Here is a 10,464-nt window from a genome sequence, read left to right as displayed (position 1 = left end):
CTAATCTTTGACTGGTACCGATTATGCACATCGGCCCAAATAACAGCCGGGTATTCTATTAAATTCTGCTTCAATTGCTATGAATCCACCGGGCTCCGAATGTTGAGCCCTTGAGTGAAAGCTTGAATAGCCCAATCGTCAGTAACCGGTGGCAAGTCCATCCGTTCCATTTGTAATCGAGACACGAATTCTCTGAGCATTTCGTTGTCCTTCTGCCTTACCTTGAAAATGTCCAACTTTCTGGTTTCGACCTTGATGACCCCGGCGTGTGCTTTTACAAAAAAATCTGCAAGCATAGCAAACGAGCCAATAGAATTAGGTGGTAAATTAGGGTACCATATCATAGCTCCCTTTGATAAGGTCTTCCCGAATTTCTTCAGCAAGACGGATTCGATCTCGTCATCTTCTAGATCATTCCCTTTGATAGCACATGTGTAGGAGGTGACATGCTCGTTTGGATCAGTCGTTCCGTTATACTTAGGAATCTCGGGCATGTAGAACTTCTTGGGGATCGGCTTCGGAGCCGCACTCGGGGCGAAAGGTTTTTGTACGAACTTTTTGGAATCCAGTCCTTTCAATATTGGTGGTGCCCCCGGGATTTGGTCGACCCTGGAGCTATAAGTTTCCACCTTCTTGTTGTTTGCCTCGATCTTCTTTTCTCCCGACTCAATTCGCTTTGTCAGTTCTTCGAGCATCTTCATGATCGCAGGGTTGGTCTCCGACTCTTTATCGCTCGATTTTCTTGAAATCGATCCGACCCTGTGTACAACTTCCTGGGATGGCTTGGGCTCGACCCTGCTTGGTGTGTGATTCTTCTTTTTGAGCTGGGCTATTGCTGCATGTTGAGCCTGCAACATTTCGAAAATCACCCGTAGGCTGATCCCGCCATCTTCACTATCACGTGCGCTTTGAGCGGCTGATCGAGCATCCCCACGGACGCTGCCTTCGGGATCGACGACCAAATTTCCGTTGATGGCTACATGTGAACTGACGTTGATTGGATCTACAGCCGGAACTCCATCGAGGCCAACAGGGTGTACATCGTTCCCTGGTGCTATGTTCTCATTTTCGCCGTGATAGACGAGATCATTGTCAACGTGTTGAGGTGCTGACTGAGAGTTTGACATTTCTTAACCCTGTAATCAAAGATACGTCAAAGAACAAGTATAAAATAGTGTGTGTTACGAAAGTTTGTACTAGGTAATAACTATTATCCTTAGCCCCACGGTGGGCGCCAAACTGTTTACCCTAAAATCGAATAATAGTTGAATTTATACGCGATTTTAAGGACACGTGATATAACTTGGTACAAATTAAGAAGAATAAATTAGTATTGAAATTACGATAAAAGAATAAATGCAAACCACTCAAATTGAATAGCCTTGGCCCTCGAGTTCAGTCACCCTTGAACCAAAAGATGTTTCAACTGGCTTATGAACAGAACAACAAGATAATGACAGTATGTTGCTTTGTATTGCGTGAATATGATGATCTTTTACAAATGATCAGACCCCCTTTATATAGTAGGGGAGTCCTACTCTTGTTACAATTCTATATCAGGTAAGAAATCTTATGATTAGCTAATTAATCGGCCTCTTCTTGTTACTGTCGGGATTTCCGCCGTGATCCTCGCCCGATTGCGGATATTTTGGCTTTCCGTTATTTGGCTCGGTAAGCTTTCCTCGATCTCGCTCGATCTCTATCTTGCTTGGTATCTTGCTTGGTCTCGATCTTGTTTGATCTCAATCTTGATCGGTCTCTGGGTCACGAACTCGACAATCTAACTTTGCATCATAGTTCGATATAACACGAGGTTGAAACTTGGTTTGTCATGTTCCGGTCTCGATTAGTCATACAAAAGGGCAAGCCCGGTTTTGAGCGTATACATCTTCCAAATATCAAGATAATGTTTCAAATCCTTCCTGAACCTACCATGTCATAAAATATAAAACTAACAAATCAAAGAACATGATCCTAAAAATTAAAGTGATTGATTGGATCGCTACACGTTCATCACGAACAAACACTTAACTAGTCTTATCGTCTTACAATAAAAGAACAGACAATAAGTATATAATTTACGAAATGATAAAAACATGCGGAAGAAACACAAAAGTTGTAGTACCATACGAGATGAGGTAAAGTGAAGTTGCTTGTCCACCACGTGCTCCTTGTTGGAAGAGAAAAAACGAAAAGAGGTTTGGTCAGTGAGGTCTTTGCAACCCATTTTCTCACTCCGCTGCCCCTACCCACCTAGCCGTCGCCCTCCCTCACTGCGGCTCCACCCTCCACTTTCCTCCATTTTCACTTTTCTGAGTAGTTTTATTTTCTCTCTCTTTTCATCAGGTATATACCTCTGTTTGTTTCCATCTGAATATCACAAAATCCCTTTATTCCTACAATCCTTTTCTTTATTTTAAATTTTACTAGTCTAGTTTGAATATTCTGAGTGAAGACTTTTAACCCTTTTCATTTGACCATCTGAAATTCGAACTTGTCAGTTTTCTACTTTGTATCTGTGCTCTCAGTAAGTAATTTTTTGTTATTAATTAAGGTTTTGTGCAAGGTGGATGTTAGAGGCTGATCTGTGTGTTAGATAGATTTGTAATTTGTTTGTGCCTATAGATGGCTTCTTTAATTGGGTTTCCTTAGTTTATTTTTGCTTTGTGGGCTTTAGTTTAGATTTTAGATCTAGTTAATTTTGTGTGCAAATGAATTGGTGTCTTTTTGATTGTTAATTTTAGCGGGAATACTTGGGGAAGATGACTTTCTGAAGGTTTAGCCTGATATAAATACGGTCCGTGGCGTAGTCACATAGATGGAAGCTGGTCAGTCGCACCCTTCGTCCAAAAATTATACTCTATATATAGAAAAGTATGCTGCATATATAGGTCAATTTTTTTTTTATACATATATATTAAATCTTAGCCATTGCAGGTGGATGAGTATTAAGCTCACTTGTTTCAATCGATCTGCCTAAACTGAATAATCATAGAATGAGATATAAACCACTCCCGTAAGCATTTCTGGCTTTCTTATGTTAATTTAACACCACATATGGGACTTTCAGAGAAACTAATCTTGTTGTTCTCTGCATGTTGTATTGAGCTTTTTCTTGTTGCCTTTATGTATTGTAAATGCAAGCATGTCTTCTACTTTTTATTTTGAGAAATAATTAGTATTTTTTTTTCCTTGGTTATATGATGAAACGTTATTTGTTCTTGTCTGCGAGATGTTACTCATCCATGTTTTGCATGAACAGATGTTATAGGAGGTGTTCCATCTCAATAATGTTTCTAGCATTCAGGAGGAAGCAGTAAAATATTGCAGAGTGAAACTTTATTTCTTCTTTGGGTGGGCAGAGTGACTTGAAGTTTAACGGGTGAATTTGGTCACTGTGTTTTGTGTTTGATCAAAATGGATGAAAACGATCTTGATCTGAGCTTGGGTCTGCCCTGTCGTGGAGGGGCTGCCTCCGAGAAAAGTAAAAGTGGGAGCTCATCGGATTCTAAGGTTGAGGAAGTTGATAGAGATGGCAAGGTGATCAATGATTTCAAGAACTTTCTGGATGGAGGCACTAGCAGCCAAAAGCATGATTCTGGTGTGGGTTCTCAGAGAAGTGATTCAACCAAACATGAGGGGAACTTGCTCTCCAGCATTAATGTTGACGTAGATGCTTCTAAAAAGTTAAATAGTGGAGGATTCTGGGTTCAAAATGATAGTAGACCTGTAGAAGTTGAAGAAGATAAGAGAGCTGATGTGGGTGACAAACGTAAAAATCTGTTCAGGGAGTCAAGTCAACAGAAGAAGCAAGAGAGAGAAGGTCATCATGCTGATACGCATGACAAGACCAGGACATCACACATTTCAATAACCACTGATGAAGGTTCAACTGCAGAAAATGAAGATGTAGCTGATTCTGAAACTGTGGGTTCAACATCCAGGCAGATTTTGCAGCATGATGAGAGCTCCAAAAGATTTGTTGGAAGTAGTGGTTTACCTGAGGTTCATAAGGAGCTTCGCAGTGTTCCTGGTTCAAGTGGTGTAGAATTAATAGGACAAAGAAGGTTTACTATTTCTTCAGAGAAGGATGTTAAGTTTGGGAATATACCATATACTATCCCATTCCAAGGCCAATCAATAAACATCATGAACCTGCCTTACTCTATGCCTCTGAATTCTAACACTGTTAGTACGGCAAGTACGACTAGTTACCCAGTTCCTGGCATGATGCAAGTGATGGCTACCACAAGTGGAGATAGACCAGGAAGCCAGCCTGTCATACCTGCAAACTTGCCATTAATGTTTGGCTACTCTTCTGTACAGCTTCCAACATTGGACAAGGATAACCTTCGTGGTGTGGCTTCTCATCTTCAGCAGCTTCACCCTTCCCATGGAAGAGGTCCTCTGGGCTCAGATATGCAGAAAGATGGACCAAATATTTCTCAAGGTTTTCTTTTTAACTCTATGGATTTTCGTTTGGACCAAAATGATGAAAAATCTTATTTAGAGGATCCATAGCACTTGACAAATAATAGAAAGAATATTTTGGAATAACCAAAAGAAAGCTAAAATGAAAGCTACTCTTTAAGTTGTAAAGAAACAGATGGTATACAGAAGGAAACTGAAAAGTTATCAATTAACTAGCTGAATATAATGCAGAGTAAAAGATAAAATGCAAGTATATCCTAGCTTACAAGAATTAAAGTTAATTGAGCTTTTGGATTTCATCATATAGTTCCCAAATGTAGCTACATAGAGATCATCCATCACATATCAGCTCATGATAAGTATAACAAAATGCGAAGTCATTTATTTTCTGTTCCCAACTCCTAAATCACCATAGATCATCGGTTGCTGATTATAAGTTGTTAGATATCCCTAACCAGCACAGTTATTTCGGCCAATACTTTATTTGTTTCACATACAGGTTTCTACATTCTGTTAAATCTATATATTTTTAAGGGTAAATGGAATAATAGTCACTGCATTATTTGTATTATTGTTGGATGTTTGGTTAATCGTAAATATACAATGTATAATCTAAAACATATGTTAGCTGTAAATTTGATTAATATTTCTTCTTCTAATAGTACTTTGGCCTATATTACATTACTTCATCTAGTTTAAAATTTAGCTTATTATATAAGTTGATTAAAATTAAAATTTATAATTATCCTTCTTAGATTTAGTAAAGATCATGCTAAGAGGAAATGTAAAACGAAAGTTATGTTAAGAAAAATAAATATTTATTTTCTCTTCTAAATGTAGTCTAAACATTGACAATTTTAATATCACTATTACAAATCGTACTAGAAACAAATGAGGGTTAAAAAGTGATGGTTAACTAAACTTGAAATAGTATAAAGGACAACTTTGTCATTTACATGCTTCAATGCTGGTATTGCTAATATGTGCATAGTTATGTCCATGTTGATTTCAATATGAACTAATAAACAAAATACCCGCAAACTAATACGGGTTTCTAATATAGAAATGAAAAATGGCAATCCAACACCCGAAAGTTGAAGCGGGATTTAATGCTGGGATTATTTCCGGTAATAAAGGTGATGCAACAATCACTAATATTATCCAAGTCAAGAACTATCTTGGAAATTTGAAGCTGGGATTATTTCCAGTAATAATGGTAACAAAACGACCCCTTATATTATCCAAGTCAGAACTATCTTTACATTCTCTTTCTCCAAAGTTGTCAGTATTTAAATCCGGAGCCCTTTCTCTATATCTGTCACCTTGGGCGCTTTTTTACTTAGATTGGTCGTCAATGTTTCTGTAGTCTTGTTTGTTGCATCTATATAAGTATGTTTATCTGTGCCTGTAAAAAGTGTTTGTACATGCACATTAAGATAGAGAGAGGGGGAGGGGGAGGGAGATATTCTTGCAACGGCAGCTAAGATGTGCCTATTGATGGTTTCCCTCGATTGTAGATGAGGGTGGTGAAATCTAGCAGCTAAGAGTTGGAGCTTCGGCCCGGGAAAAGGGAGGCTGTTTGATTATATTTTGTCACGATACGTATTCCACTGAAATTTGCCCCACTAGTATTTGTAGCATATGCAATAAATCTTCGCTCGTAGTGAACCTTAACATTATGGTCTTCCTTAGGGTTTTAACGACGGTGAAGACTTCAATAAGTCACTGTCAGAGACCATCCCGCATTGGAAGTTTCTCCAAGAAAAACAAATGATATAGATGTGTATGGGCTAGAAAGTTGGAATTAGTTTTGATGATCTATTTCCTTCAAGTGGCATAAAGTCATAAACTAGGTTCAGTAGAAATTTATTATGAAACCTTTTTTTGTTTAGTCATTCTTTCGTGAAGGCTTCATATCTTATGCGTCCAGTTGTAGTTATAGGGAAACTGTGTCATTCAACATCCTAAAATGTCGATTAATAAAAAGGAAAACTCGCCTACCTATCCGGACGAAAAGGAGATTTTCACCTAAGCTTCATCCAGTGAAAGGTTTGGCGAGAGGCAGTTTTGCAACTCTCTTTTACTATCCTTGTCAAAAAATAAAGTTGAGTACTGGTGACTTGGATTAATTAGTAATACTAAGAATTGCAAAATATGGAATCAACCCCTTATACTTACAGTCTCTCAGTTCAGCTGGATTTTGTATTTGGAAGGATTTGCTACCAGAAGGAATTTTTACACAAAGGAAAACGAATAAATATTCAAGAATAAATATTACCAGATTGCACCCAAGTGTGTGCCCTAGTGGTCAGTGAAGTGAGTTGACGACCTGACGTCTCAGGTTCAAATCCCAGCGGAGACAAAAACACTAGGTGATTTCTTCCCATATATCCAAGCCTTGGTAGAAAGAGTTACCTGGTACTTGTTGCTTGCTGGTGGGAGGTAGCAGGTATCCCGTGGAATTAGTCGAGGTACGCGCAAGCTTGCCCGGACACCACGGTTATCCAAAAAAAGAAATTACCAAGTCGAAAAAGAATAAATATTCAGGATAACTGGGATAACAGGCATCAAAGTCTGTGAATCTTCAGGAACGACAGCACCAGATTAAAAGAGTGAAAGACTTCATGTTAAAATCGTCAATACAATCATCTCAAGGATTCTGAATAATCTAAAACATCTGAATTTTCCTCAACTGACTTCTGCTACCAGAGCAGTAGATTTTCTAATCACTTAAATTTGACAAATTAAACATGCTTCTTCTATCCATCAAAACATCTTCTATTTCTCTCATGCCAAATGCTCCACATAATGCAGAACGGGTCTGTTCTCCAGATCTTTCCTTGTCTGCCTCCAGTCATTTGTCCCTAATATGATTTTATACATGATCTACAATTTTAACCTCACTATTCTCTCTTGTAAGGGGGATGTGTAAGGCGGCTTGTGCAATAATTGTTAACTGTTAAATTCTAGAAGCATTGCTGTTTTAAATTAAATGTCTTGCTTTAACTTTGGCACAATTTGTTTTAGAATTTGGAGGGGAGCCTTGGACCAAGGTAAAATTGTCTTCGTGTGACCTATCGGTCGCCGGTTTCGAGCTGTGGATGCCGCCACTAATGCTTGCATTAGGGTATGTTGTCTACATCACACCCCTAGGGGTGCGGCCCTTCTCCGGACCGTGCGTGAATGCGGGATGCTTTATGCACCGAGCTGCCCTTTATGCATGAACTTTGAAAATTTTACAACAAATGTCACCCTTGATGTAAAATGAACTTGACTCCTTAGACTTGTGAGGTGGAAGGTTGTGAGCTTACTTAAGTTTGGATATTGAGCACCTGTTATTTGTGGAGATAAATTATTTTGTCTTTTTTTCCCCTAGAATAGAAAAATAATTTCATTATAAGAGCATCAGCAGGATGTAACCTCTATACATCACAGTAAATGAAGATCCAAAACAGGCATTCACAGCCCATACTTAATCAACATGTCGACCCTCCCTAAATCAACATGTCGACCCTCCCAGACCCCACGTATGGGATTAAGCTGGGTTTGTTGTTGTTGTTGTTGACCCTCTCTAAATTAAGGAAAGATGATCTACCGGTTATTATTGCGGCCCAACTTTTGTTTCCTTTATTTATTGCCAAGTACCTAAACTCCCTTTCCTGCTTAATTGGGTTTTACTGTTCATGCTCATTCTAATCTTCATGTTCCTTCTTGTTGGCATTTTGACAACAACTTTTTTTTTTTTTTGATTTGCACCGGGTGTCCGAGTCTCTAAGAGCCCCGACTAATCCCGGGGGTGCACAGGCCCTCGGCAAGGAATTTCCCGCAAGTGCACCACGGTTAATTCAGGTTTTACCCAGTCCGATGACCCTCAGAAATTGTTTGCACCCAGTGGGTTTCGAACTTGAGACCTTGAAAGGGAGCAAACCCCAAGGCTCAAGTCTATTGCCACCAGGCCAACCCCTGAGGGTTACAACAACTTTTTCAACCTGCATCATTAGTCTTTTTGTCCGTTCCTCTTATATACCTATTGAGATGCCCGTAAATTGCCTAAAACTTCTAGTTTGCTGCATGAGATGCCAAGAATTCCCGACAAATACCAATTTGTTACATTTTGGATCCTGCATTGTCACTGTTGTATAGATAAATATATGATTTGTTAATTCAATAATTGTCCAGCCTTATGACTACTAAGAAGTTCTTCTACTTGCTGTGTTTATGTAGCTACTACGTCGTCAACTATTCCGCACAAGTCATCTGATTCTGTACAATATGATGGGAGGGCAATCGAGCATGTGAAAGGCAATGGGAGACAACATAAGGCAGAAGAAACTTCCACTTCTCGAGGGGAAGAACATGTGAAAGGAAGCAATATAAGCTTCAGGGCAAAAGACCCTCCTGAGCAGCCCAGAGCAGAAGCAGTTCCTTCTGAATTTTCAACTATAAGGCCAGGTCTTGCTGCAGATTTGAAATTTGGAGGATCTGGTTCCTACCCGAATCTACCGTGGGTCTCAACGACTGGTCCTGGTCCAAATGGTAGAACAATATCTGGTGTTACTTACAGATACAGTTCCACCCAAATCAGGATTGTCTGTGCTTGTCATGGGTCTCACATGTCACCAGATGACTTTGTGCGGCATGCAAGCGAAGAGCAAACTAGTCAAGAACCTGGCACTGGGGTTTCATCATTTCCAAGTAGCAATCCGGCTGCCTCTGCCCAAAGCTGATTTTGAATATAAAATTCTGTGCTGAAGAATGAAGTCATCTTTCTTTGTATCTTCAAATAAATGTAGGAAGCAGAAGTATCTTCATAATCAAATGAATGTGTGAGTTTCTGCATATCTTGATGCATATGCACATATCCCATTAAATGCTGTTAGTCTAGCCTCTGAAATTGATATGCTAGCAAAATATTTGTAATAAAGTATGACCTTTTCTTTATCAAGTATATCATAAGCGCTCTCTGGGACTTTCCATTTCTCCGCACTGGGAGGCCTATTGAATAGGAAAGTCCCTATTGTTAGTGGCCCAGTTATTTTAGTGCAAGCCAAAGAGGAGTGTCGTTGCATGTATGTGAGAAGAGTTATGGAGTACAAGGGCTGGCTATTGTTTTCTGTGGATATCTTCCTGGAAGAGTTACTCCCAATTGTTACTCCTGAAGTAACTATAAAATAAAAATGAATTTCTCCTGCACCGTAGATTGTTTTTCATGTTTTATTTGGGTCTGCAAACTGCAAATGATGCACAATGTTTTTTATGTGTTTCTGTTAAAACTCAGATTGAACCTCAATCTCGGAGAGAATTAGCTAGGGTTCTGATGAACAAAGAAAGTTTAGATGTTGTTTCTGTGTTTTCAGAGAAAAAATCTCTTTACTTTATGTTGTAGAAGCTATTACAAGTTTTATATAATGGGCCTAATGACTAATCTAATCTATTACATAACAGGGCTTGTGACCCAGTACAAAATAGGGATTTTTTCATTCCTATATATCATTTGAAGTTTTATTACCCTTAATGTCCATGTTCAGCTAATTACCTGGCATAAACAAGTTTTGTTTACAAAATATATACAATCCACCTTAAAAGGCTCCCAAATTCATTATCTGTGCCTTCAATCTAGGGATTTAGTTACACCCTTTTCCTTTTTTTTTCCTCTTCTTCTCTTTCCTTATTTTTCTCCAATCATCGGCAGTGCCTTCAATCATCCATGCTGATTTCGAACAAATTAAGAAGTAGCAAAATTGAAAAACTAAATATAACTATATCTTCCAGACACCTCCCACTCCAATAACTTCTCATAATCGCATCCTTTTCCACTCCATCCTTCTTTACCGCTACTCATTCCCTGTACCTCAGATGTGAGAGTAATTCAAATATAAAATATCCAAAGATAAACGAATCTATTAATAGAAAAAAATAATAATAGAAGGGGGCCATTAGGAACCAAAATTGATCCCTAGAAGCTTAAGGCTATTGTACAGTACGCATCATGGTTTGATCTTTTCAAAGATCGGATCACATGGCTCCTATATG

The 10,464-nt window shown here is 38.8% G+C and overlaps 1 protein-coding gene across 2 annotated transcripts; it reads left to right on the top strand.

Moving 5' to 3' along the window:
- The first annotated feature begins 2,086 nt into the window (after nt 1-2,086).
- LOC109216746 (ninja-family protein mc410) lies at nt 2,087-9,417 on the top strand. 2 transcript variants are annotated; one of them, XM_019380926.1, is made up of 3 exons: nt 2,087-2,346; nt 3,263-4,450; nt 8,656-9,417. In XM_019380926.1, exons 2-3 carry the CDS (start codon nt 3,418-3,420, stop codon nt 9,156-9,158), a joined length of 1,536 nt encoding a protein of 511 aa, XP_019236471.1. In that variant the 5' UTR covers nt 2,087-2,346; nt 3,263-3,417; the 3' UTR covers nt 9,159-9,417. The 2 variants fall into 2 exon arrangements, with proteins under 2 accessions (XP_019236471.1, XP_019236472.1); XM_019380927.1 differs by having other exon boundaries at nt 2,087-2,527.
- Nucleotides 9,418-10,464: the final 1,047 nt, after the last annotated feature.

The sequence above is a fragment of the Nicotiana attenuata genome, unplaced genomic scaffold (genome assembly GCF_001879085.1).
Source record: "Nicotiana attenuata strain UT unplaced genomic scaffold, NIATTr2, whole genome shotgun sequence".
Taxonomy (NCBI): domain Eukaryota; kingdom Viridiplantae; phylum Streptophyta; class Magnoliopsida; order Solanales; family Solanaceae; genus Nicotiana; species Nicotiana attenuata.
Note: the sequence above shows the minus strand (reverse complement) of the source record. Positions and strands in the feature narration are given on the sequence as shown.